The sequence below is a fragment of the Colobus angolensis genome, unplaced genomic scaffold (assembly GCF_000951035.1).
Source record: "Colobus angolensis palliatus isolate OR3802 unplaced genomic scaffold, Cang.pa_1.0 Scaffold26, whole genome shotgun sequence".
NCBI lineage: Eukaryota > Metazoa > Chordata > Mammalia > Primates > Cercopithecidae > Colobus > Colobus angolensis.
In genome coordinates, this window is record NW_012115821.1 from 19,233,356 (window position 1) to 19,260,451 (window position 27,096).

Genomic DNA, 27,096 nt, shown 5'->3' on the forward strand with positions numbered 1-27,096 from the left:
CTGACCTCAGGTGATCTGCCTGCCTCAGCCTCCCAAAGTACTGGTGTGGGCCACCGCGCCCAGCCTGAACCTATATTTTAAAATTGAACAATGCAACATAAAAATCCAGATTTCCAGCTTCTTTTGAAAACTTGCAGATTAAAGCAGCCCTGGGCCTACTTCCTGCCCACTCTTGGTGATGAGAGCCCTGGACAGCCCCTGCCCCACTGACAAGGGGTACATCACACCTGCTTTGTGTTTCTTAGTGCAGAGAAGGAAATCTACCAAAAGTGAGACTGAAAGCAGGCTGTGTGATTTTCTTGCAGCTGGCCTAGCCTGTCAGTTACATGCTCAGCCAGGACACGTCTGAGTTTGAGGTCCTTGGTGTAGGGGAAGTGCTCTGTAGCCTCAAAGCACAAATGTGGGGTGCATTACACAGGCTGCCCAGTGGGAACTGTGTGCCCTGGTGGAGGAGGGGAATCAAAGGAGACAAAGGGAGTGGGGAAGGAAGAACTGTGGTCACAGAGGGGCCACACAGCCCCAACTTTCTTAGTGGCCCCACCTGCCTCTGCTCTCAGGCTGGTTCCTTGGTGGTAGATTCTGGGCCTGTGGGTGAACCATCCCCTCTTCCACCTGGAATGCCTCCCAGCTGTCCCTTGTCTCACTTCTTCCAAGGGAGCCTCTCAGACCTCCCAGCCCTGCTCTAGTCTCACTTCTTCCAAGGGGGCCTCTCAGACCCACCCTCTTCTCTGCCGCCTGGGCTCCTGCTGACAGACCCACTCAATAGCAACTGATCATGTGTCCTGGGGTATCTCTTATGCTGTCATCTCGTATCACAAATTGTCATCGGCGTGCAAGTTTCTTATCTCTCCAACTAGCTGCGAACTCCTCCGGTTCTGGGACTGCGTCTCCCACTTTGCTGTGCAGCCAAGCACTGTGCTCTGCATTCAACAGGGACTCAGGACTCCCCATATGTATTGGAGAATGGATTGAATGGAGTAATAACGTGAGGTTTTAATTCTATTTCCCAAAACAGGGTCCTGTGCATACAGTGGGATCCACAGTCCCCAGTGTGTGCTGACTGACTGAGTCAGGACGGAGAGGATGAGAATACAAGGGCAGCAGCTGTGACTGAACATGCTGTGGAGATCGGGGAAGTAGACTCGCTGGAAGAAGGGAGAGGTGGAAAGGGTGTGAGTGATGTAGGAGAGAGGGAGGGCAGGGGAGGAGGAGCCCAGCCCGGAGACAGTGCGGGGCAGGATCACATACCACTTTGGGCCTGAAGGGTGGCTCCAACCTCCGCTTTTCCAGCAGAGTCCAGTTTATGGTCTTGAAGAAGGGGTGGATTTTGATGTTTCCGGTCACTCCCAGCCTCTTGGTTGGTTCCCTTTCAAAGAGCTGCAACCCAGCAGGGACCCTGGTTAGCACCCGAGGGCCATGGGAAATTGGAGCTTCAGCAAATCCCCAGCAGGCCCAGGGATGCAAAGCCAGGCTTGCCCCAGCCCCGCAGTCAGCCTGGGGAACAGTGGGGCTGAGGGAGGTCACTCTGGCATGCAGTGCTCCCAGTTTCCCCAGAGAAGAGAGGCTCTGGGCTGGACATCCACAACTCTGCTAATGGGACTTTTTATTATTTACTATCTGCCTGGCCCACAGCTGAGCATCGTGTGTTTCTATTTTCTTCCCAACAACTCGGTGAGGCAAGACTGCTCATAGCCCCATTTTGCAGATAAGGAGACAAACTCTAAGAGGTTGTGATCAGCTAGTCCCAGGCAGAGCCAGCGTTTGGCCTCGGGTCTGTCTGTCTCCTGACCCTGGGCCCTTAGTCACCATGTCAGGCTGATTCCATGCACAGGACTCGACAGGAGTTCCTGGGAACATGGTGAGAGAGCAATACCCTGTATGTTAGGACTGTGGCACCACTGAGGCTGCCATTCCAGAGACAGGAAGCTCCTCACCCAAAGCCCAGTGTCTGCCAGCCCCTGCCCCTGCCCCTGCCCAGCCCAGCCCAGCCCAGGGCCTGCACCTTCTCCAGGATGTCCTTGGACTCCTTGGTGATCCAGCGGGGATAATGCGGTGTGTCCACACGGATGGACTCGAAGAGTTCATCCTCATCATCACCATGGAAGGGGGACTGGCCGATGAGCATCTCGTACAGAAGGACCCCGAAAGACCACCAGTCCACCGAGAATGTGTACTTCAGGCCCTGTAGGATCTGAGGGCGAGCAGGTCAGCAGGAGCTGAGGTGCTGGGGCTGAGAGGGGCCCCTGGGCATGAGCCCTAGCCAGGCCGCCTTGGCCTCTGGGCTTTGGCTTGGACCTCACTGCCCTTGGGAAGCCTTCCCCCGCCCACCGTGGGGAGGCAAGGTGCCTGACTGAGTGGGGGTATGGAAGGGTATCGGCTCACCTCAGGGGCGATATAGTCAGGAGTGCCGCAGAAGGTGCTGGCCCGGTTCTCCCCGAATATATTCTCTTTGCACATCCCAAAGTCGGCAATCTTGATATGGCCATCCCGGTCCAGCAGCACGTTGTCCAGTTTGAGGTCCCTAAGGACAGGGGACAGGTAAGAGTCAGCAGGGGCCATTTCTTCTCCTTCCCCACCCTGCCCGCCATGTCCTCATTTTCAGCCATATTAGTCCAGGACTGTCCCCAAGAGTACAAGGGAATGAGAAAGAGAAAAGGAAGCAGGAGAAAGAGATCCTAAAAACAGGTGCTTCTTGCAAGTCCCCTACTGTGTGCTAAATGCTGGGCACACACCACCCTACTTCCTGAAACCCAAACGGGGCTCAAACAAGTGATGTCACTTGTCCAGGGTCCCCTAGCAGTCAGCAGCAGAAGTGATCCCCAGGTTCAGTTTTGTCTACTCCCCAAAGGTGGGGACCATGTCTATATTTAGTAATTAGTCATTTGAGTAGATACTTTATGCATATGGGAACTAGAAATGGCAAACAGCACAAAGTCTGCCTTCCACTGAGCTCAATCACCAGGTTCTCCTTAGAGCAATTCTAGGCATGGACAAGCATACGGCAGCATGCAGCTTGCTCCCACTTTTTTTTTTTTTTTGAGATGGACTCTCACTGTGTCGCCCAGGCTGGAGTGCAGTGGTGCAATCTCGGCTCACTGCAACCTCCGCCTCCCGGGTCCAAGCAATTCTCCTGCCTCAGCCTCCTGAATAGCTGAGATTACAGGCATCCACCACCACGCCCAGCTAATTTTTGTATTTTTTAGTAGAGACAGGGTTTCACCATGTTGGTTAGGCTGGTCTCAAACTCCTGACCTCAGGTGATCTATCCACCTCGGCCTCCCAAAGTGCTGGGATTACAGGCGTGAGCCATTGCGCCTAGCCTCTCGCACGTTTTAAAGACTGAATTCTAATATTCGATACACACTCTCCCGCAGGTTGGTTTTCCACTGAACGACGTGTCTTGGCATTATCCCACATCAGTACACAGAGCCTGGCAGCAGCCTTTTTGGTGGGTGTACAGTTCCTACCATAGGATGGAATCATAACTTATTAGATGAGACTTTATGGAACCAGTCTCTTCTAGCAGAAGCTTAGATGACTCGATGGGTCTTCAGAGCGAGACTGATGGCTCCAACGATGGGTGGGGCGATGGTGTCAAATATGGGCAGTGAGTTCCTAGTTCCTGGAGCTAAACCAGCCTCAAATGGGGGCCACAGGAATGCTCACACCAGGGTGGGAGGTTTAGGCAAATCCCCAGCTAAAGATTGATTTCCGGCAGAGAAGGAACTGGAGTTGGGGGAATCCTGCTTGCAGCATTTCAGAAGATATGATGGGGCTGGAGCCTCCCCTCCCAAGAGTCCCCCGCTTCCCTAACCCCTGCACCTGTAAATGATGCCCTTGCTGTGTAGAAACTGCAGTCCACAGATTATCTCAGCTGCATAAAACCTGGGCAAGAGAGAGAGACAAAGTGTTCCAGGATCTCTGCCGAGCAGCCTCTGCTTCCCCTCGGGCCCTCATCCCACTTCCAGGGCAAGAAATGCTGCAAATAACTCCATGGACAACCTAAGCATGATCAAGTACATCTTGTATCAGGCAAGTGGGGGCTGGCAGCCCAGGCAGAAAGTTCTGAAGGGAAAGCTCTCAGTGAGCCAGTTCTCTAAGAGCGTATGCATTTATATGCATGTACACATGTGTTTGCATGCACACACACGGTTAGTTTGGCGGGGGGACATGTGAATGGGGAAAAGCAGGTCTGGGGGCCACGCACCAGGGTCCTGTGTCCTGTGTCGTGTAGGACCACCATTTGCAAGGCTGCCCTGGCTGTGGCCCGCAGAGGGGCCAGGACCCAGAGTATTTGTGCTGAGCCCCCAGCCGCAGCTCACTTGCCACCCATGGCTTCTTATGTGGTGTGGACCCAGGCTACCCTCACACCTCCCCGGCTGCTGCTCTAGCCCATGCTGGCTTTTCTAGGGAGAGGGAAGAAGGCATGGAGGGCAGACTGGCAGTGGGTTCTGAGCCAGTGGCCCTTCCTCCACGCTGGGCCCTTCCCCACCACGGCCCTCACATACGTGGCACGGTAGAGTTCAAAGCGGCCTTTGTCCTGGATGTGGTACATCAGGTCCCCCCCGTTGAGGAACTCCATCACAAAGAACAGGTGGTCCTGGGGTGGGGAGGGTGGTGAGCAGGGGTGAGGAACAGGCAGGAGGCTCCCTCACTCAGGGCCACTGGGGCCAAGCCCCAACAGGAAACAGCAGGGACAGGCCCTGGCCGAGGGGGACAACTCTGCTCTGGGAGGCATGAGGGGGGAAAGCATGGCCCTGCTTTAAGTGGCCTGAGGGGGAGACACAGCCCTGACTTAGAGGGGCTGAGGGGCTGTGGGACATGGCTGTGGCATGGGGCGGTGATGGCAGGAGGCCCAGGAACCTTGGTCTGGAAGGTGCAGATGAGGTGGGTGAGAAAGGGATTTTCTGCGGCGAGCGTCAGCACCCGCTTCTCAACCATGGTGCATTCCACGTCGTCGTCGATCAGGACCACATCCTTCTTGAGGGCCTTGATGGCAAAGTACTCTCCTCTGCCCTTCAGCTCTCCAAGCAGCACCTGATGGGGAGGCACAGGTGCTGAGCAGGGGAGGACGGGGCAGGGGCCACAGCCCGATTCAGACTCCCGCCTCAGCCACCTAAGCAGGAAGCAGCCAGGGTGGGGTGGGAAGCAGGTGCCCGGCTCACAGCCCTCACCTTCCCGAAGCTGCCTTTGCCCAGGACCTTGTGGAAGATGAAGTTGTTGATGTTGCACTTGCTGCTGCCCTCCCAGATCTTGCCGTAGGTCCCACTGTTGTCTGCCCGAGAGATGGCACCTCCTCAGATCGGGGTCTCAGTCTACACAACTCCCCTCCCCCGGGGCCTGGGGTAGGCTGGGGGAAGGGGCCTCAGAGAGGAAGGGGCTCACTCCCCAGGGCCGGGGGTTCCTCCCATATCTCACTTGACAACGGAAGGAAGGACAGTCCCCTGTCTTTGGCCTCAGGGGGAATACAAACTGTACAGGGGCAATGGACCCAGCTTCACCTTGCGAGTCCTCCCCAGCGACTCCGGTCTTCTTCTCGAAACCCTGGTATATCCCAACAGGCTCTGAGGAGGCCGAGTCTGATCTCCGGGAGGCTCTCTGGGGAGAGAGCAGAGGTGGGGGGCCAGACGGTCAGACCATTATCAGAACTCCCAGCCCCGAAGGAAGACCCCCAGGTATAACTCCACCCTCAATACCAAGAGGAGACAACAGGGGCACAGCCCAGGCCCCCTACTCGGGCTGCGTGCACACACGCACACTCTTCCCGGAGCCCAGAGAAGCCTCAGTGGTCTGAAAGGCTCTGATTACAAACAGAAGTTTCGTAAACAGAACCCTACCTTCCCAACCACTCACTCAATAGATTTCATTTGACTATTTAGCTTCATTTCTGATTGATTCTAAAATTTTACCTTCAGGTTTCGTGGCATCCCTCAAGCCCCACCCATGTACAAACGTCCACACCCAAAGTCGTAGTTCAAAGTGTTCCAACACCCAATCCTGTGGTCCCCAGGTTCACCCTCAAAGAAAGAACTGCTTGAATAATGAATTTCTCATGAACAAAAGCCCCCCTTCCTCTGCTGCCTAAATTCTTGAGTTGGATCTTCCCGAAGTAGAGTCCTGGGTCTAAATATACCCTGGCTGTCTGTGGCTCCCCAGCAGTGGCTGTGAGCCTTGACTGTCCCTAACCCCACTGCCCTATGTCCAGGGTCCCCATGGCACCTGCCCACCTGGGTGACTTGGTTCAAGGCCTCGGCCAAGAGCTTCTGGTTGATGCCGCAGAGGTTGGCCACCTTCTCCCGGCATTTATGGTGCACATTCATGCCGCAGTCTGGGGTGAGGGAGAAGTGGGGCTGTCAGTCCCGGAGCTCAGCCAAGGGCAGGGGGCAGTGTAGGAGAGGGGCAGGAGAGCATGAGAAAGGAGGGCTTTAGCGGGGTCTGCTGGGTTCCAGTTTTTAGGAAAACATTGATCTGAAGCCATCGTATATACTTCAATCTCTCTCTTTTTTTTTTTTTTTGAGATGGAATTTCCCTCTTGTTGCCCAGGCTGGAGTGCAATGGCGTGATCTCGGCTCACCACAACCTCTGCCTCCTGGGTTCAAGTGACTCTCCTGCCTCAGCCTCCTGAGTAGCTGGGATTACAGGCATGCGCCACCACACCTGGCTAATTTTGTATTTTTAGTAGAGATTGGGTTTCTCCATGTTAGCCAGGCTGGTCTCGAACTCCCAACCTCAAGTGATCCACCCACCTTGGCCTCCCAAAGTGCTGGGATTACAGGTGTGAGCCACCACGCCTGGCCAAGCACCTCAATCTTTCATGGTTTTTTTTGGTTTTTTTTTTGAGATGGAGTCTCCCTCTGTCACCCAGGCTGGAGTGCAGTGGCCTGATCTCAGCCCACCGCAAGCTCTGCCTCCCTGGATTCGTGGCATTCTCCTGCCTCAGCCTTCTGAGTAGCTGGGACTACAGGCACCTGCCGCCACACCTGGCTAATTTTTTTGTATTTTTTTTAGTAGAGACGGGGTTTCACCGTGTTAGCCAGGATGGTCTCAATCTCCTGACCTCGAGATCCGCCCACCTCGGCCTCCCAAAGTGCTGGGAATACAGGCGTGAGCCACCGTGCCCGGCCAATCTTTCATGATTTAAAGAAAAAGGAAAAACCAGAAGACATGAGACCTAATTCAAAACCCTTCAAAGAACATCTGGGTCAACTTAAGCTGCTTTCCCTCCAGGGTCTTCTGTCTCATCTCTAAGTAAAGCAGAGGGCAGTGGAGGCATGTCTGGGCGCCTGCGGGTGTGCACCCGCCTGGCTTCAGCATCCTCTGCTCACTGGCCCCTAACAGGGACTCTCTAGGTCCTGCTTTTCCCCTCCAAATGGCTCAGCGGGGTGGAGTCACCCACCTGTGGTCACACAGCAGGTAAGTGGCAGAGCCAGTCAGGCCAGTGGGGAGGGTCCACCAAGGCCTCACCCTCATCAGGTCCCTGAATGAGGTGCCTGTCTCTAGGTGAGGGGGCGAGGGCAGTGTGAGGTGGCTGGAATTCACAGCAGCACCAGCTGGGAGTGCCCCTCCTGCAGCCCAGGGGCGGGGTGGCACGCACCTTCACACTTTAATCCCTGCTTCACCAGTCCCCAGAGCAGGCTGCCGCAGTGGTCACAGAAGGTGGGGCTCATGTAGTTGTGAACCTTGAAGCGGTGCGGCATGTCGATGTTGAAGCGTTCTTTCTGGAACTGGGGATGGGGGTATCACAGGCTGAGGGTCAAGTGCCAGCTCCAGCCCCTTCTTCAGCCCCTAGCTCTTCCCCAACCCTGGGCACTACATCCCAAGAGAGATCCACTGGGAGAGGCAAGGAAAGACTAAGAAAAATGGGGAGGGAGGGTAAGCTATCCCCGGAGGGCAGGGAGAGGGCGTAAATCCCTCCCATGTGGCTAAGCCCCCCATTCCAGCCCTGCCCCAGCCCCAGGCTCACTATGGTGTCCCGGCTGTTGGCCGCAGTGCCAGTACATCTGCCGATGATCTTGTCGATGCATTTCTTGTGGATGGCAGCGTTACATTCTTGAAGAGGCACAGGCCCAGAAGGGGGAAGGGAGGGCACCGGGAGGGGCAGAGTCTATGAGCTGGTGCCTGCCAGTCAGTCCAGCCCTCTACACAAAGCCACCGTTCTCCTGACCACCCACACCCTCACCCAGCAGAGGCCCAGTGCTTGAGTCTTCCTCCCGCCAGCCCTCGAAGGAGGGGCCTGGAGAGGATGGGGTGAAGAGGACAGGCCAATCTGCAGGGGCTTAGAAATGAAGGAGTCCTAGTGGGCAGGGAGGTGGGCAGAAGTTAGGGGGCATGGGGCATCTCAATATGAGAAGCGGGGGCAGTTCTTTCCCTTTTCCAAGCCCTGGGATAGCAAACAGCTCCTAAATGCCCTCTCTCACACATGCACACGGACACGCCTCAAAACAGACCCTGTACATACACACAAAGCATGTGTAATGATGATAACAAACTTCTTACGCAGAACGGCTGCCAGTGGAAGGCACTTAAAACACAGCCTTACATATCTTACTCCATTTGATCTTCGCAATGACCCTATTATACATTATAATTACATCTAATTTATAGATGAGGGCCAGGCACAATAGCTCACGCATGTAATCCCAGCACTTTGGGAGGCTGAGGTGGGTACGTCACTTGAGGTCAGGAGTTCGAGACCAGCCTGGCCAACGTGACAAAACCCCCCTTTCTACTAAAAATACAAAAACTAGCCAGGCACGGTGGTGCACGCCTGTAATCCCAGCTGCTCGGGAGGCTGAGGCAAGAGAATCGCTTGAACCTGGGAGAGGGAGGCTACACTGAGCTGAGATCACGCACTCCAGCTTGGGCAACAGAATGAGACTCAGTCTCAAAAAAAAAACTATAGATCAGGAAACTGAGGCACAGAGAGGTTAAGTAACTTTGCCTAAGGCCCTATAGCCAGGAAGTGGTAGAGCTAGGATTCAAACTCAGGCAGTCTGGCACCAGCCTGTGGCACCTCATGCATGCACCCTCAGGGAGAGAGTGTGCTCAGAGACACCCACATCTACACAGAAGCACATGCAGCCACTGTGTGCTAGTACAGGTCCTATCACTGCCTCTCCAGGGAAAAGAGGCCTGGCGCATGGCCTGGGCTGGTTTCTGCGTGAATACTCTACTGTGCCCAATTGCCATCCACCAACTCCCCGTCACTGAATACAGAGCTGGGAAGAGAGGCGCAGAACTGGTTTTCCAGAGCAGCAGCAAGCCAGCCCCAGCACTCACTGAACTCAGCTGCTGTATCTACACTGGGAAAATTCACGTGCATACACTCTCTGAGCGCACACAGGCACTGGCACACACACAGGCACGGGCACACGTGAGCACACACGGGTACATACGTACAAACAGGCCTGTGGAGACACTTACGCCTGCATTTGTAGCCTTGTTTGTTGAGGCCCCTGAAAGGCAAAACCCAGGCAAAGTAAGTGAGTGAGTGGGGACTGGGATCGGCCCCCACTACCCGGCACCACCACCAGTGGGCATGGCCAGTTCTCACCAGACAAAGTCTTTGCACACAGAACAGAAGGTGGGTTGCCCAAAGAAGGTGGCGATAAACTCATGGTTCTTGATGTAGTGGATTTTGGCCTGCTTGATGGCTCCTCGGCGGTTCATCGTTGGGAACTTGGCCTCGTCCTCACTGCGCATAGACTGTTTGCAATCTGGGGACCATGGAGTGGGGAAGTCAGCCCTGGTATCTGGGAGGGGTGGCACCCCTGCACTCCCTCCCAGGGTGGCCCTGGACAGTCTGCCGAAGGGAGCCGCTTCCCTACGCCTCAGTGCTGGCTCTGCCTCTGAACCGGGCAAAGGAGCCCCCTCCATCCCCAGGGAGTTCTTACCCACATCCTCCAGGAAATACTGAACAGACATCAACACCTTGGCCTGAGGCTGCAGGTCCAGCTGTTGGGGGCCAGAGGCCAGGGGAGAACAAGGTCAGTGAGGGCGGCCTGGGCCAGGCCAAACTCAGAACCCGCCCCCATGGCTGGTCCCTCAAGGCCCAGGCAGCCCCCCAAGGCCTAGCCAGACACTTGTCTGCCCAGTGTGGGCAGGGCCCTGCCTGAGCCCCACCCCTGAGCCCCACCCCCACACTGTACCCAGGGGTATTATTACATTTAGGGAAGTGAAAGGGTCCAGCCCACACCCAGCCCAGACACATAGCTGGGGAACAGAGCAGGAAGGGAAATTCCCCACCCCTACCCACTGCGGCCCCCTTAGCAATGGAGGCCCCTACTCATGTGCACATGTGGAGAGAGACAGACACACTCATCCTCGTGCACACATGCTGCTCCGCCGTCTGTGCCAAGGGCTCCTCATGCAGACTGGACAGTCTTGAGGGTGGGACCTGAGCCTCTATCCCCTCACCTCCCCCAAGACACAGACCTGGTGACTGATATCCTCCCTTGGGGGAGTGGAGACAGCACAGCCAGAGGCCCCTCTGTGTCTCTGCCTGACTGGCCAAGGGTCAGCACAGCCTTGTGTCAACCTCTCTCCCATCCCAGCCCCCTCACCCCTCGCAGGAGGCTGATCAGAGTCTCCAGTGGTCACAGGGCCTTTCCTGGTGGAGACATCTTAGTTACATCCCACATGTAACCCCAGGGGACTTCTGCCAGCGCTGGCATCCTGTGGCCACCCAGAACACACAGCTGCACATGGCCAGGTGGCCACTTGCTTGTGCTGAGTGTCCATTTCAGCAGGTAAGTAGATGAGACCATAAGCCTCCCCTTCTCCCACCTCCTTGCTGTTAAAGGTCACTATGTTGCCCCCTCAATGGCTGCCAAGGTCTAGAATATATGCGAAGATTCCAAAAAGAACTGGAATAATGGGTGCCTCTGGGAAGGAGGCCTGGTGGCCTGGTTTTGGGGCAGGGACACACCCTTTCGTGCAGTTAAAAATGTTTTACTATGTGCATATCCTGCCTTTCCAAAATTAAAAAGGAAAAAGTAGTCACAATAAGGAAGTTGGCTGTCTTTAGCACCTGCTATGTGTCAGGTTCTGCAATAAGCCCTGTACATCCAGCTGCTCCTTTCATTTGAACAACTGACCCTGAGGTAGGCACATTTAGTAGCGCCCTCCCTTAACAGATGTGGAAGCAGAAGCTCAGAGAGGCTGGGAATCTGGTGAATTGCAGAGCTAGGATTCACACCCAGGCCACATTGGCCGCAGGGCTGGACTGGTGGCCAGCACAGGGCCTGGTGCCCTTCAGCTGTGCCCACTAACCGAGCCCACGCACTGATGCAGGCATGCGCATGCGAGCGTGAGCGCGGGCGCACGCACACACACACGCACACACACACGGCACGGCTCGTGCGCCCCTCACCCAGAACTCAGCCTTGCCGTTGTTCTTCTTGCAGCGCTCGGCCAGCACCGACACACCCACGGTCACCTCAGACACTGGCTCCTCGGCTGCCCGCATTAGCACGATCTGGATGACGCGGCCCTCGTAGATGTGGGCATCGAATGTCGACTTCCACTCAGGATACATGGTTGGTTTCTTCTGCACCAGTGTTTTCCCACGCTCTGCAACGAGGCCAGGCAGGGAAGGTTGGGTCAGGGCCCCTCTGTCCCTCCCTCCTGGATCTCCACAGCCTTCCCCTGGCAGAATCTGCCTGACTCTTCTGCTCTGAGGGCCTGCTGTGGTCCCCCAGTGTCCTCTAGAGCACAGAACTGTCTCGGGCACCCTGCTAGGTCCTCCCTCCAGGCCTTTGTTCCTGCTGGTCCCTCTTCCTGTGTCCCTCTTGCTCCAGCTCCATTTAAATGTCGCCTGCCCCTATGTATTCACCCAGGGAACATGGGCTGACAGCTCCTGCATGCCAGCCATAATATTCGAGGCGTGGAACACAGCCGAAAGAAAAGCTACATCCAGGGCCTGTCCTCCTGGATCCCCAGGCCCGGGTGGCGAATGCACCAACTCCTTCCTCAAGTAACTGTTAAGTCACAGCTGTGATGAGACTGAAGAGGGTAAGGCTGGTAGTGCTAGACTTGCCTATGATCAAGTGGCCACAGGGTCAAGCCTAAGGGTCAGGGAAGATTTCCTAGAGGAAGGGACAGTTCAGCTGAGAGCTGAGGGACAACTAGGGGTTCACCAGGCCAGGGCAAAAGCAAGAGGGAATGGTGTGAGGTATGTGCTTCCTCCAGGAAGTCCTCCCTGAACTCAGGTTCAGAGGGTGCCTTCTCTGGGCTTCCCTATTGCAGGACTCACTGCTTTGTGACAGGCCTGGTTTCCTCACCTGACTATGAACCCCATGAGGGCAAGGCCAGGTCAGTCCTGGAGCACGACAGTATCCTCCGTGCCCAGCACAGGCCCTGGCACAGACAGACATGTAAAAACTGTTGGGTAAAACAACCAGTGGAGGAGGAGCCAGAAACTCCAAGCCTTCCAAGGAGGGCTCAATTTGGCCAGTGTTTGCGGCCCTATAGAGACTCAGTGGCCTCTGCCTTCATAGCTGAATGGGGCAGGGAGCCAAGGATGAGGAAGAGCAGAATCCTTCAGAGGTTGTAGGGAACAAGGCCAGGCCCCCTCCAGTCCCTCCAGCTGGACCCAGATTCCCAGCCCCTCTCCAGGGGCCAGCCTCCAGGCCTACCTGTGCTAAGCGCCTCCTTCATCTTCACGGCACAGAAGGGCTGGTTCGCCTCGTCCTCAGCCTGCAGGGAGCCCAGCTCGTAGGAGTTGAAGGCGATGCGCAGGAATGGCGCCATGGCAGGGCCTGCAGTGGGCCTGTGCACACAGAGGGATGAGGCCGGGCGGCTGGGCAGGACTAGCAGGAACAGTCACAGGCAGCACTCAGGGACCCACTCCCCCAGGCCTCTCCCACGATTGGATTTGGCCCACATGGTGCATATACACACTAGTCTCAGTTGCCAGTGTTAAAAACTGAGAGGTTTGCCGGGTGCAGTGGCTCACGCCTGTAATCCCAGCACTTTGGGAGGCCAAGGTAGGCAGATGGCCTGAGGTCAGGAGTTCGAGACCAGCCTGACCAACATGGTGAAAAGCCGTCTCTTCTGAAAATTAGCTGGGTGTGGTGGTGCATGCCCGTAATCCCAGCTACTTGGGAGGCTGAGGCAGGACAATCACTTGAACCCGGGAGGCGGAGGTTGCAGTGAGCCAAGATCGCGCCACTACACTCCAGTCTGGGTGACAAGAGCTAAACTCTATCTCAAAAAAAAAAGAAAAGAAAAGAAAAGAAAAACATTGAGAGGTTTATGTAAGTCTGGATTTGTGGCGTCTCTGGTAAAACTGGAAAATGTGACGTTGGGCCCACTGGGCAACAGCCAGCTAGCAATGGGATGGCTGCCCTCCATCCATCTACCCCAGGCCAAGGGCACTCTCTTCACTCCTCCTCAAAACGTACCTGGGCCCTGATGGCATTTGCATCTGTCACCCCAAGATATTCATTTGGGGAGTCACTTAGTGCCTCCCTAAGTACCCTATTGCTGGGCACCTACTCCATGCCAGGCACCTGGTATGTGCCATTGTCATCTGGTAAGGGGATGGGACAGTGCCGCCTCTTTTTCCCATCCTGCCCCATGCAGCCCTTCGTGATTTTCTAAGTTTGGGGTTTTTTTCTTCATAACCACCCAGGCAGACAAGCAGGGCCAAAATAAACACCCCCACTTTTCAAATGGGGAAAGTGAAATTCTAAGGCAGAATCAGAACCAAAAGCTGGCATTCCACTAACTTGGCACCCACTTTGTTCAGGGATCAGAGCAATGAGAGGCTCTGCCTACATCAGTGTGCCTGACCCTTCTAACTTGATCTCTTGGGGTCAAGTGCCTCTTGCCTGCCTGGAAGGTTGTCTGCACCTTCAAACTAATTATTTCCCCAAATATAAAACAGGTGGGCATGGTGGATCACTCTCATAATCTCGGTACTTCAGAAGGCCAAGGTAAGAGGATCACTTGAGGCCAAGAGTTCAAGGCAGCCATGATCGTGCCAGTGCACTCCAGCATGGGCAGCAGAGTGGGACCCTGTCTCTTAAAAAAAACCCAAACTGCCCAGGCGCGGTGGCTCATGCCTATAATCTCAGCACTTTGGGAGGCCAAGGCGGGCAGGTCACCTGAGGTCGGGAGTTTGAGACCAGCCTGGCCAATATGGTGAAACCCCGTCTCTACTAAAAATACAAAACCTAGCCTGGAGTGGTGGCACATGCCTGTAATCCCAGCTATTTGGGAGGCTGAGGACAGGAGAATGGCTTGAACCTCGGAGGCAGAGGTTGCAGTGAGCTGAGACTACGCCATTGCACTCCAGCCTGGGCAACAGAGGGAGACTCTGCCTCAGAAACAAAACAAAACAAAACAAAAAACCCAAACTGTATTTTAATGTACAATGTAACGCTGAATGTGCCTTACAGATTCACACACAGCAGCTCCCACACTCCTGGGTTTCTCACCATTCTCTAGGTTAATGTTCACTATAGTAAGTGACCCACTTGTGAAGGACACTCAGGTGTGTAAGCACCTATGTGCACACTGGCTTCTGCCCAGGCCCCACGAGGTTGCTCCATAGCCTTGGTTGAGGGAGCGCTCACTTGATTTTGTGCACATGCACGTGTATTCACTCCATCCTGAACATAAGCCAGCACACAGGGGCACACTCAGACACACACGTGTGCATGCACACACAACAGCTGCCCAGCCCCAGATGACTTCCTCCAGCTCCTGCACAAGGTGGCCAGAGCAGCGGCCAGATCTGCTGGGAGCTCCTAGCTCAGATGAGCTCACAGCAAATGCTGACCTCACCCTGCAGCCCAGCCCAGTGAGCCCAGAGTCCTCTGAGGCCAGCAGCTGCCAGAGCAGAGAGCAGGACCCAGGCGGGCAGACCCCACCACATCCCTGCTTGGCCTTGGCTCCTACTCAGTGGATGTGAGAGTGGGTGTGCAAGCTCATGCATGTGCCCAAGTCCCAAAGCCTTCAGCTTGACACCAGCAGGTGGCCTGTGTGCCAGGCCAGCTGCCCATGACCTCTTGGTGGGCCACAGAGAGAGGGCCAGCTGGGGGCTGCTGCTGACTTCTCCCCAGGCTGCAGCATGCATGAATTGGTGCATGTGAGGTTGCACGGGTCTACTGGTGCGTGCGATTATATGCAACCATTGGAGTGGGTGGCACATGGTGGGCACTCAGTTAATATTGGAGTGAAAAGCAAGCTACGTGGGCCTGGCCTCGCACATATGCAGGAGTCTGGTTGAGCATCCCAAACCCGTAAGCAAGACGGACATCTTGCCCCTCTTGCTGCCTGGCTTGGCCCTGAGGGTCCAAGAGATCCAGCACCCAGGTGAGTGCTCCCTGGATCTGGAATGATTGGCAGGTCTGTGTCCACACATCCAGGGCCTGATCCAGCAGATGCAGTTCTGCTGTTAGGAAAACCTGGAGACCCAGCTGGAGCAGTAAGCAACTTCTGAATGCCTCGGAGGATGATGAGGGTTGAGGGGACAGGGGCGCAGAGATAAAGGAGGAGCAAGTGTGTTGCAGGTGGCCTGGACTCCTAGGGGAGAGAGGCTCAGGGCAGTTAATGTGGCAAAATGATGGCCAGGCTGCCTGGGTGCTGCACCCTGACAGCAACGTTGCCTTGGCTGTGGACTCTGTGCAGGTCACTTGGCCTTTCTGAGCCTCAGCCCTCCCATTTCCTGATGAGGAATAGTCTTTTGGCTCAGAGTTGTGGTGATAATGAAAACTCATGGGCCGGGCGCGGTGGCTCAAGCCTGTAATCCCAGCACTTTGGGAGGCCGAGACGGGTGGATCATGAGGTCAGGAGTTCGAGACCATCCTGGCTAACACGGTGAAACCCCGTCTCTACTAAAAATACAAAAAACTAGCCGGGCGAGGTGGCGGGCGCCTGTAGTCCCAGCTACTCAGGAGGCTGAGGCAGGAGAATGGCATAAACCCGGGAGGCAGAGCTTGCAGTGAGCTGAGATCCGGCCACTGCACTCCAGCCTGGGCGACAGAGCGAGACTCCGTCTCAAAAAAAAAAAAAAAAAGAAAACTCATGTAGGATGATGGCTACAATCAACCCAACAGGCCTTGGGGAGGGGGATCCTCTTACCACTATCACCCCCTCTCACTGCAGCATCCATCCCTCACTGTGCACCTTCCTTCACAGTTTACAAAGCGCACTCGCATCCCTCACCGCATCCATTCCCCCGCCCGGGAAGACAGCCTTGGTTACAGATCCCACTGCTCAGAAAGGGAAACCAGGTCTCCATGAACATACAACTCACTCAGGAGCACCAGATGCTCCAACATCGGCCAGCCAGGTCCTCCTTCCAGCCACCAACCTTTGGGGCCCAGCCCTGACAGCCCACAGGCTCCATGGCTTCCCCTGCCCCCGGCCTGCCCAGCAGGAGGTATCCGTGGGGACCACCCCAGGACTGCATGGAGGGTGGAGGAGACAGTGGGTCAGAGAAGCCCCACGAGGGTGAGGCAGAGCCCAGGACCTTCCCACCCGAGGATGGCCCTCCAGCTCTCTCAGGCCACACTCAGAGCAGCTGCTGCTCACAGTTAGAAGCCACCGGAGGGAAAACCACAACCACAGCAGGCCCCAGCCTAAACCTGCACCGCCAGGCTGCAGCGCCATGAGAACTGGGGAGCCATGGTCTTCATGGTCTGCCCCAAGGCTAACCAGCAGTAACCACGGGGTCAGACCCAGCCTCCTAGGACTGAAACCAGGGCACGGGCTCTGGCCAGGTTCTGCCACCTCCTCTGCCCCTATTTGTACTACCCAGAGCCCCACATCTTCTTCTATCACTGTGTGACCCTGAGAGAGGTCCTGGGCCTCTCTGGGCCACAAGGCCCTGCTCTGCACAGCAGAGTCAGAGTCTGCCCCCTACCTCTCAGAGTATATGGCAGGGAGGAGGGGGTGAAGCAGCAGCACAAAAGCAAGGTGTGCTGACTATTTATAACCCCCATGCAAATAGGACCCAGCCCATGGAGGCCCCAAAGGAAGACTGCTGGCTCAGCCCAGACTCATGGCCACTCTGCAGGGCCAGGGGATGCCTGGGGCTGGACCCCACACAGCCTCCATGGGGACAAGCTCCTTGGAGCCAGCCAGGCCTTTCCCAGCTGCCTAAGGGCTCCTAGTCTCTATTCTGCTTCTCCAGCCTACAGCAGAGGCAGTTTTATGAAGCAGAGAGCACCAGACTAAGGGTCAGTGTCTAGGTATGAATCTTGGCTCCTCCACGTACAAGAAAGACAGTCCTTTTCTGAGGCCGACAATGTCGCAGATTACCTCTGTAATTACATTAGCTCACTTTATCCGTATGCGGATCCAGAAGGGATTTTACTGATGGGCATTTTACTGATGAAGAAACCAAAGCTCAGAGAAGCTATGTAACTTTCCAAGGTCATACAGTCAGTAAGTGGTGGAAGGATAAACCCAGGCCTGCCTGATGTTGCAGCCCAGGTCCTTTCCAGTACGCCATGTTGGGAAGAAGAGACTAAGAGAGACAAGAGGATAGAGGTGGAGAGAGGAGGGTAGAGGTGGAGATGGATAAATGTGCCAGGAACAGCACACACAAACACACATGAAGACAAAAAAAAACAGGGAGGTAAGGGCTCCAAGAGACAGGTACCCCATGCTTGACCAGTGGTCTTCCCCGCTGACCTCACCACTTGGACCAGCCTCCATTTCCAAAACCTGGGGAAGGGCCAAGCACGGTGGCTCATGCCTGTAATCTCAACACTTTGGGAGGCCGAGGCGGGCAGATCACCTGAGGTCAGGAGTTCGAGACAAGCCTGGCCAAGAAGTGAAAACCCGTCTCTACTAAAATACAAAAATTAGCCAGGTGTGGTAGCAGGCACCTGTAATCCCACCTACTTTGGAGGCTGAGGCAGAAGAATTGCTTGAACCTGGGAGGGAGAGGTTGCAGTGAGCTGAGATCATGCCACTGCACTCCAGCCTGGGCAACAGAGTGACACTCCATCTCAAAAAAAAAATAAAAACAAATAAAACAAAAACAAAACCTAGGGAAGGCTTGGTCACACTGGATCCCAGCCCCAGTGAATGTGAGCCCCAAATCAGCAGCCCATAGGTAAGGAAAGGCAGTAGCTAGGCCAGGCCAGAGAATGCAGGTCACCTCCTCTGGGACAAATGGAAACCTGTTCCCAGCCAGTACTCAGCAGCGGGCAAGGCCGGCCTCAAGGTGATCAGAGCGACCTTGGGTTTGGAGCTCCCAGGCACAGAACTCCGGGTTGTCTCCAGCAGACAAGTATGTGTGCTGGTGTATACCAGCAAAGGAGGCTGGGGTGAGGGACATGGCCTGAGGAGCGCCAGCAGGAGCAGGAATGCATTTGCCAATTTGTTTACATCACATGTAACTCGTTGGATAATGGCTTTGTCAAAGGTGAAAAACCCTAACAAGCCAATCTCTCTACAAGAGACAGGTCTTCAGAGACTGGCATGACCATCTCATTGTACAGAGGAGGAGACTGAGGCCAAGGTAGTGCAGTGAGGGTCCCCTGGCTCCCAGATCCGGCCTGGTCCCCTGCACCCCATCCCTTCCCTGGTGTTTGATTCTGCCTCACAGGCCACAGGGTGATGCCCGTTGGTCAGAGGAGTAAGCTGGGTTGGAGGAAAGAGGCTTGATCAGGCTGCTGGGGGGAGGTGTGTGAGAGCAGAGTGAGGCTGCCTCAGAAATGTCTAAGGGAGAAACGAGGTGGCACGTTGAGGTCAGTCAAAGCAAGGGTAATGAAAGACCAGTTGCAGCCCCTCGTGGGTATAGCGGGGTCTGGTTCCCTTGAACAGACTACCGGGGAGCAGGGGATGTCCCCCATGCCACCTACTGCAGCCCTGTCCACACACACCTGACACCTGTCACGGAAGCCACAACTGCATAGCAGGTGGCACAAAGTGGGGGCCCTCCTAAGGATGCAGACTCTGCCTGGGGGAGTCCACAGTGCAGCCTGCCACAGCCTTGCAGATGAATAAAGGAGGGTGGAGGAGACCAAGGCCCAGGCAGGGGCAGGAAGGACAGTGAGAGGAAGTGTGATCAGCAGGAGGGTGCAGGACTGGTCCCGGCAGTCATGGCAGGGCAAGGGGGCCGGGCATGGTGGAGCTGCCAGGTTGGGTAGGCAGGTAGGTGGTAGCTGGGCTGGGAGGCTGGCCGCCTAGATGGCCTTCCCAGCGGAAACAAGGCAAGGAGGCCATGCGGGTTTCACAACCCAGGAAGTGGGCTCAGCAAGAGGAACAGGAGGTGGAAGGGGAAGGGCTAGCAAGACCCTTTAGGGTTCCTCCACCAGGGCCCATCCCCCAGCCTCTACATGTGCTGAGATAAGAACCAGATCTATGGACTCAGGTCACAGCCAAGTCCCAGAGCAAGGGATGCTCCCCATACCTGCTCCTCCCAGCACAGGTACCTCATCGCCCAGCCAGGGCTCCTCCTGGGCCCCTCCCTCACCCCACACAGAGCAACCACTGCCTGTAGCCTCTCCTGCCCTTACCCAGCTCCCTCCCTGCTGTCACCACCTCTGGTCCCTCCCCTACCCATTCTTCCCACAGCTGGGAACCTCCTAGGCTCTCACTGCCCCTGGAGAAAACCCAGACCTCTCCAGGCCTTCCAGGCTCCCCACTCCCTGGCCCTGTCCTGCTCTCTACCTCAATCCCTGCTCTGGCTACTCTGTGAACATGTGTCTCATTTCCCAGCCCCCATGTTTTTGCAGATGTTGTTCCCTCAGCTGAAATGGCCTTCTGAATTCCCACAGATCCTTCCAGGCAGCTCAGAAGGCTGGCCCTGGCGGACTCTTCCCACCTCTCAGGAAGCTAGCTGCTTTCCCACTGGTAACCTCTGCCACACCAGGCCCATAGAACTACAGCCTGGTGGGGGCCAGTCACATAAATATGTGATTACAAAGAAGGGTAAGACCTCTGTAGGATGCGCAGCACAGGCAGTGAGTAGTAGGGAGTGATGGGGGCTGGAGTAGAATGGAGGCTGCAGGGACCTGTTGGCTGGGGGCCTTTGATCTGAGGGGTCAGCAGGAGCATAATGACCTGCCCTGCCAGAGGGTCTGGAAGGGTCAGAGGGGCAGGACTTGGGAGCCTGGCTGTCATCAGCTCACATCCACCCCTGCCAGCTTGCGTGGGGTAGGGCCTCCTTGGAAGGAAGCCACCAGGCACAGGCCTCAAGTCACCAGCCAGCCCTGGGATATGAGGAGTCCTGGGCTCAGTCAGAGGGGCGTGCCCCAGGTACCCCAAGAGAGGAACAAAGGCCCCTTCATGGCAAGAGCCAGAGAGCCAGATCCTGTGAGGACAAGGGGCCTCTGTGAGGAGCCAGGGTGGGGAACGCAGCTGGGTCTCTCCGCGAATACCCACACATGTGTGCACACACAGGCATACCTGCCAACCCAAACAGCACACAGGGAGCCCCGCTCAACATCAGACACACACACGCACACAGCTGGAGCCACAGGTACGTACACACACTGCTATGATGACTCAGGCGCGCACACACACAGAAACACACCCCCTCACTGGCTCTCACATCTCAACAGACACCCAGGCCCACACAGACCACACCCGACCACATAGGCTCCACATGCACGTGGGGTGCCACAAGCTGTAATGTACACACTGGCACAGAGATGCTCCAGGCAGACACAGAAACAAACATACAGGCCTGGAAGGACCCCACATCCCTGACTAGTCCGGCACCATGAAAGTCCAAATTTAGCTTTTTCCACCGCAGCTCCCAGGCACAATGGCTGGGGAATGGAGGAGGGGCAGAAGGGCAGCTGGTGTCAGGCTAGGCTGGGCCTTTCCACCCAGGGAGGCGAAGAAAGTCCCTCTTAGTCCAGAGCAAAGTCTAAAGTGTGTAAGGGAAGGAGTGGGTTGGTCAGGCGCATCACTGGGCAGGCCTCTGCCCGCCCGCCCACCTGCCTGCAGGGACCTGAGGCTGTGGTGGAGGTTGACGGTCACAGGTGGCAGTCACAGGCCTGGCGCACAGGGGGAGGGGAGGGCTTGAACCTGTGCTGGTAGGGCAGTAAGCTGGGCACCCCAGGCGCAAGTTCCATGAGCTCCAGGCTCACTGTGCAGAAACCGAAAGAGAGGTTGAGCAATTCAACCAAAGCTACAAAGCCAATGGGGCAGACCCGGGGGAAGTGGGGAGAGAGCCTCCAGCTCTAGTCCTAGAACTGTCCATCTGGCCTCCAACGGGGTGAAGGTATGTGTTTGGAGGTAGGAACAGCTCCTCCATCAGCCCCCAATAAAAGAGCCTTACTCCTTAGCCCTTCTTTCTCCCACAGAGTTTCCATGATTTTCCAGATTGTTTACCATTGGAAACAATCGTTTTGTGTTTGGGAGAAGCCAAGATGGCTACCTAAGCCTTCTGCCAGCCATCCCCAGGATCTGGGCAGGGTCCACATGATGCTTTCCTACTTTGGGGATCTTGAGAAAGCTGGGAAAGAGGCAGGACCATCCTGCATGGTGGGCCATCCCACAGCAGGCAGCTGACAGAGGAACTGGCAAGCTTGGACCTAGACAGGTCTAGCTCAGATCTGCTGCCTGGGTGCTCCACGATCTTGGCCCAAGTGCTCTGGTATCTTCCAGACTTCCTTGGATCGGTGGGAAAAAATGCTCTGTTAAGCCCTCCAGCCACAGGGTGCCCTGTTCTGGCCTGAGGCTCTAGGCAGAACTGGGCTGAGGCAGGCAGCATGAGTCCACTGGCAGAGGCTGGCCAGCTACTGCCCCTCCCGGGGCTCCAGCCTCCCTATCTCAACAACGGAGACCTCTAAGCTTTCTCCATCCCTGACACTGGAGGACCCTGAGATCCTCCTCCCACCCCAACAACCCCAGCCCACAACCTACACCACGGCAGACAAGTGATCCAGCCTCAGGCCTTGGCGACTGCCTGCTGTGCCACGGCAGACATCTGATCCAGCCTCAGGCCTTGGCGACTGCCTGCTGTGCTCTGACTGTTTACCCAACAGGGCCATAGACATGATCCAAAGCTTCCGGAGCTGTTGTGAAAACAGCGGCTCAGCCACCACAAGCCTGCCCTCCTGGGTGCCTTGGCAGGGACCTTTGAGGGACAGCCATCCCAGTCCTGTTCCTGGGGCCTCTCAAACGCTGCCCAACCCCTTAGAAGGCCTGTTGAGCCCTCTCCGCCCCAATCCTGACTTTAGGCTCCCTGTCACTACTTTGGGCCCAGACCCTCCTGAACTTCAGGCTTGTGGGCCCACCTGCCTCCCTGGCTTCACCACATGAAAGACTCCAGAAGAGCTCAAGCCTGCCCACACCAGTACCCCACCATTTCCCTCCCAGCACTCCTCATCCACTAGGAGTGCACGAGCTCATGCAGTGGCTCAGGCCAGACAGCTCCTCCTGCTCCCCACACAATAAGGCCATCCCATCTGCCACTGCAGCCTGTCCTCAAGTCTCAAATCCTCTCTTCTCCCACCACCACCGTCCCCAGGCTCTGCACCTGCCTTCTTTTTTTTTTTTTTTTTTTTGAGACAGAGTCTTGCCCTGTCGCCCAGTGGCCGGATCTCAGCTCACTACAAGCTCCGCCTCCTGGGTTCACGCCATTCTCCTGCCTCAGCCTCCCAAGTACCTGGGACTACAGGCGCCCACCACCTCGCCCGGCTAGTTTTTTGTATTTTTTAGCAGAGACGCGGTTTCACCGGGTTAGCCAGGATGGTCTCGATCTCCTGACCTCGTGATCTGCCCGTCTCGGCCTCCCAAAGTGCTGGGATTACAGGCTTGAGCCACCGCGCCCGGCCTGCACCTGCCTTCTGACTGCTCTCTATCCTCCACCCTGGCACCCACGGTCCCGCTGCTCCAGTCACCAAACGGGGCTTTTCAGACGGATTTTGTCACCCCCCACCCAAGTCCCCAGTGCCTCCCATTGCCCCTCTGACAAGCCCAGACTCCTCCCCTCAGCTTGCTCCATGGAGCCTGGTCCCCGCCACCCCCCCTCCCCAACCCCTCGCTGCTACCTCCTTGACCTCTCAGGCAGCTGCCTTTCCCTCACTCCTGTGCCCCAGCCACACTGACCCCTTTCACTTCCCGGAGCAGCCAGTTCCTTCCCGCTTAGAAGCCTCTGGGCTTGCTGTTCCGTCTTCCTGCTCCACCCCACCCCACACAGTGGCTCTTTCCCATCATTCATGTCTCACACGACACTCCCTGATCTGCCCATTTCACAGATGAGGAAAGTGGGGAGCAGTCCAGTCCCTGGCTTAAGGGTGCACAGCCAGTAAATATTGAGCAAGGATTCAATCAGGGTCTGTCTGATGCCGGCATAAGTCCTGCTCCTAAGCCTTCAGGATACCCTCACCCACACTCCCCGCCCAGGCCCATTCATCTTTCGCTCTCCAGCCCTCAGGCCCCTGATGCTTGCATCACTGTCCTTACCACTCCTCAACATTTCTCACCCCTAGCCTCTGGGTCCCACACAGTGAAGGCCAATGCTCAGCCCAACCCTGACTGTGCTGACCTTCTTCGTGTCCCTGGGACAGGCTGGGCCCTGCCCCCAGCTGCTGTGTATGTAGGGGGTTTTCTAGCTCCCCCTACTCTTCTAGCCTCCATCACACCCAGATGCCTACTCCCTGCCCCAGCCCAAAGGCTGACTCCAGGGGTCTGAAGGGTAAGCAAGCTGGCAGGAGGGCTTACGTCCACCCCCTCATTCCCAGCCAATTCTCCCAGCCTAATGTCCTACAGGAGGCCAGAGCTGGAGAGTGCCAAGGGGAGCCCTGAGGGGGCAGCAGGCAGCTGCAGACTGCCTTTCCCCTCCCTGCATCCATTTGTCATGAGATCTATTTTCTCCCTTTGAAAGGGAGTGAGGGGGAGAAGAGCAGGCAAGGGCTGGGCTGCTGAGTGGGCGGAGCTGCTCCACCGGGAGCTCTTCTCCTCAGAAGACATGGAACCTACTGAACCAGTAGGGTGCTGCCACTGGAGGCAGAATTGAGGGGGATGAGGGAGTCAGAGACCTGGCTCCTCGGCCAGGCTCCATAGCACCTGGCCATGTAACACCGGACCAGTGCCCAGCCCATCAGATCATAATACCCCCTCATCAGTCCCACTTGCTATTTTTTGAATAGTTCCCATGAACTGGGCACTAAATGCTTTACATAACTACAGTTTCTACTTATTCAACTCTGACAATGTGCTAAGCACGATGCTAGCTACTTTGCATATGTTATCTGTCATTTCTGCTCAACCTCATCAAGATGGATGTTATTATCTCATCTGTCAGGGGGAAACTGAGGCACTGAGAGGCAAAGCCACTTGCCCAGGCTCATTCATAGAGCTGCTGGGAGCTGCCTAGTCACTGAGATGCAGCCCAGCCATCACCACTCTCAAGGGGGCCATGCCTACCAGAGCTGATACTCTTGAGCCTCGGCTTACAGGGTCAGAGCAAGAAAGGTGTGGGAACGAGAAAGTTGTGAGGACTGCAGGGGACTTCATGACCTGCGCCCTGCCCTTCTCCTAGAGCCCCCCCAAAAAGGCCTGGGCAGCCCTGGCAGTGAAAAGCCTGGTCAGTCAGCCTAACCCGGTGGCCAGATGCTGCTTCCCTGGGCAGGCAAGGCAGGGGCGGAGCAAGGCGTAGAGCCGCGGACAGAGGGCTGGTCAGTCCCACTCCAAAACCACTTCCTGGGCAGCCCAGAGGAAGTGAGCCTCCGGAAACGCCTCGGACAGACAGGCCTCTCCCCTAGGCCCAGCCTTTGGGAAGTGAACAGACCGCCCCTGCCAACCTCTCAGTCCCTAGAGCCCAGCAACTCCACTCCCTCTAGGCATGGACGCTGTGGGGGACACAGGCGTTGATAGGACCCCCACCCACTGTGGGCACACTGGCCTCATGGCCAGACAGCCTACTTCCTCTGCTGTGGCACTAGGCACACGGTGCTGGCACAGCTGACACGCCTCTCCCCTGCACTCGTATCTCCCATCTCCCATGCCAAGCCCTGGTCGGCCTGGAGCCTGGGGCCAGGTGGGAGGGTGGCTGCTGAACGCATGGGCAGAGCCCACCTACCAGGGTGGCCCAGCCCCCCTTAACCCCCTGAGATCACAGCCACACCTGGAACTTCCCCCTCAGGTGCCAGATGCAGGTGACCTTGCTGGGCTGTGACTCTGACCAGGGCCCCCCTTCCTGACCCCAGAATGGGCACAGTGTGGTATGTGTGGGAAGGCATTTGAGTGCACGGATGCCAATGGTAACTGGGAGATCATCTGTGTGTGCGTGAGTGTGCCATGGGTGGCTGCATGTGAGCACCTGTGAACCTGCATGCCCACATGGGTGGTGCACGCACAGGAACTCATGAGTCTGTGGGTGTGCATGGCCACTGCAGCCTGGCTTGCCATATCCCTGTGTGAGCACGCATATGTCTGTGCAGCTGGCGGGTGATGTCTGAGGATTTACCGTGGGCTGTCTCCAAGACTAATCAAACTCCTTAGAAAACAAGGCTGAGTGACGGAAAGGGCTGGTTCTTCAGAACTCAGGTGGCAGAGGCCCCTACACAGCCAAAGGCACTTCACTTCCTCCATACCAGGTTTAGGGACAGGTCCAATACACAGAAGGCCCAGTGAAGGCTATTCCTGTTCTGCCCCAACTCCTACCCCAGGAGTGAGGGCCCTGACCTCCTTTCTGCCCCCTAACCCAGAGTCAGGCCCAGGAAGCCCAGCCCTTATGGCTCTACTCACAGACCTATAAGTGCGTAACAGCCAGTGGGGCTGGCTGCGGAGGTCTGCTCAGGGAGCACTTCTGGAGGAAAAACGGTCTTTGCTATCCCCCCACTGCCACTCCCAGGCTCCAGCTTCATTAGCACCCATACCCACCGCCAGAACCCTGCTCATTGGGGCCCAGTCACCAGCCTGGAGTGAGTATGGAGTCACCCACAGCAATGTTTTCATGGTAGTGGGGCTGAAGGAGGCAAGACTTGCCCCAAAACGAGGAATTTCCAGCTTTCTGAGGCTCTTCAGAGAGACTGCAGCCTTCCCGGCATTGTTCCAGACTCTGCCTAGCTCCCCTTGAATCTGGAAGCTGACGGGAGGGACTGAGCCCTGCTCGGGCTCCAGAGAAGTGGGGAAAATGGAGGGGCCTAGGGTGTGGAAGACAGCTCAGCTGTACCTGGAGCTGGAGACCCCATTCCATCCCCCTGCAGTGTCCAACCCACTGTGGGGCCCACGGGGAATCTCATCGTCCTTGTGTGACGATGAGGACAGTTTGAGGCAGATACAGGGCCAAGGAAAAGCTGATACATCCACCCTCAATCCTTGGCCCACGAGCCACCCTCTCTCTAACTGACCAAAAAAATGTTACTACTTCTTGCTCCAAACTAATGGTAGGCCCCAGGCCTCTGAGCTCCAAGGCGAGAGCATTCGGGGCCAGAGCCAGGTTCCAGGCGGGAAGTTCCTCACCAGCAGAGAGCCCAGCTCCATAGACAGGACAAACAGCTGTGGCCCCTGGCCACACAGGGCCCACAACCAGATCAAGGACTCTGCATGCATGCCCAACCCCATCCAGTCCCACAGCAAAGGACAAGGAGGACAGAGAGGAAAGCCACGCCTGCGCACCATCCATCTGCCTAAGAGAACTCAGTCCTACCTGGGGCTCCCAGCTCCCGCTTGTCCTTAGTCCTGGCTCCTGCTGCTGCTGCAACGCACCAACCACCAGGAGAAACAGGCCTGCACCCTTGCCTGGCCCGTTCCCTGCAGACCTGTAGGAACAGGAGGAAACAGCTGAGCCGGGAGGCACCGCCAAACAGGCTCTCCCCATCCGCCAGTCCCGGCATGGCTGACAGGCCCAGTTCAGTCTCTCCTGGCCCTAAAACCTCGGGTCTCTCTGGATGTGGCTTTCCCTTCCTTGAAATGTGGTGTTGGGTCCAACTTTTCCTGGACACCACTATGTGTCCATTCCATGTTAGGGGCTGGAACACTGTGTCCCTGCCTTCAGCACATTTCCAGCCTGGTGAGGAAGCCAATAACACAGCAAAAACCTGTTCCCGACTCTCCTGTCTGCAGGAGGTTGCCCTGCAGGCTTAGGAGTCCTAGGGTGCAATGAAGTACCACACCACTTTATGGCCTAGAGCAATTCCCCTGAGCCTCAGTTTTTTTAATGGGGAAACT

At 56.3% G+C, this 27,096-nt stretch overlaps 1 protein-coding gene across 3 annotated transcripts in view; it reads right to left on the bottom strand.

The window, feature by feature from the left end:
• The window catches only part of PRKCD (protein kinase C, delta), a 36,367-nt gene that overhangs the window by 5,846 nt on the left and 3,425 nt on the right, over positions 1-27,096 (bottom strand). For 2 of the 3 annotated variants that reach the window (XM_011947290.1, XM_011947292.1), the window contains exons 2-18: positions 26,576-26,687; positions 12,636-12,769; positions 11,372-11,571; positions 9,894-9,954; positions 9,554-9,716; positions 9,424-9,455; positions 7,964-8,049; positions 7,595-7,724; positions 6,228-6,328; positions 5,502-5,598; positions 5,175-5,275; positions 4,864-5,037; positions 4,509-4,600; positions 3,823-3,885; positions 2,383-2,521; positions 2,003-2,191; positions 1,249-1,377 (exon numbers count right to left, since the gene is read on the bottom strand). In XM_011947290.1, the coding sequence (XP_011802680.1) occupies positions 1,249-1,377; positions 2,003-2,191; positions 2,383-2,521; positions 3,823-3,885; positions 4,509-4,600; positions 4,864-5,037; positions 5,175-5,275; positions 5,502-5,598; positions 6,228-6,328; positions 7,595-7,724; positions 7,964-8,049; positions 9,424-9,455; positions 9,554-9,716; positions 9,894-9,954; positions 11,372-11,571; positions 12,636-12,750 (1,872 nt within the window). In that variant the 5' untranslated portion in view covers positions 12,751-12,769; positions 26,576-26,687. The remainder of the gene's footprint in view (positions 1-1,248; positions 1,378-2,002; positions 2,192-2,382; positions 2,522-3,822; positions 3,886-4,508; positions 4,601-4,863; positions 5,038-5,174; positions 5,276-5,501; positions 5,599-6,227; positions 6,329-7,594; positions 7,725-7,963; positions 8,050-9,423; positions 9,456-9,553; positions 9,717-9,893; positions 9,955-11,371; positions 11,572-12,635; positions 12,770-26,575; positions 26,688-27,096) is intronic. The other variant, XM_011947291.1, reaches the window with a different exon arrangement.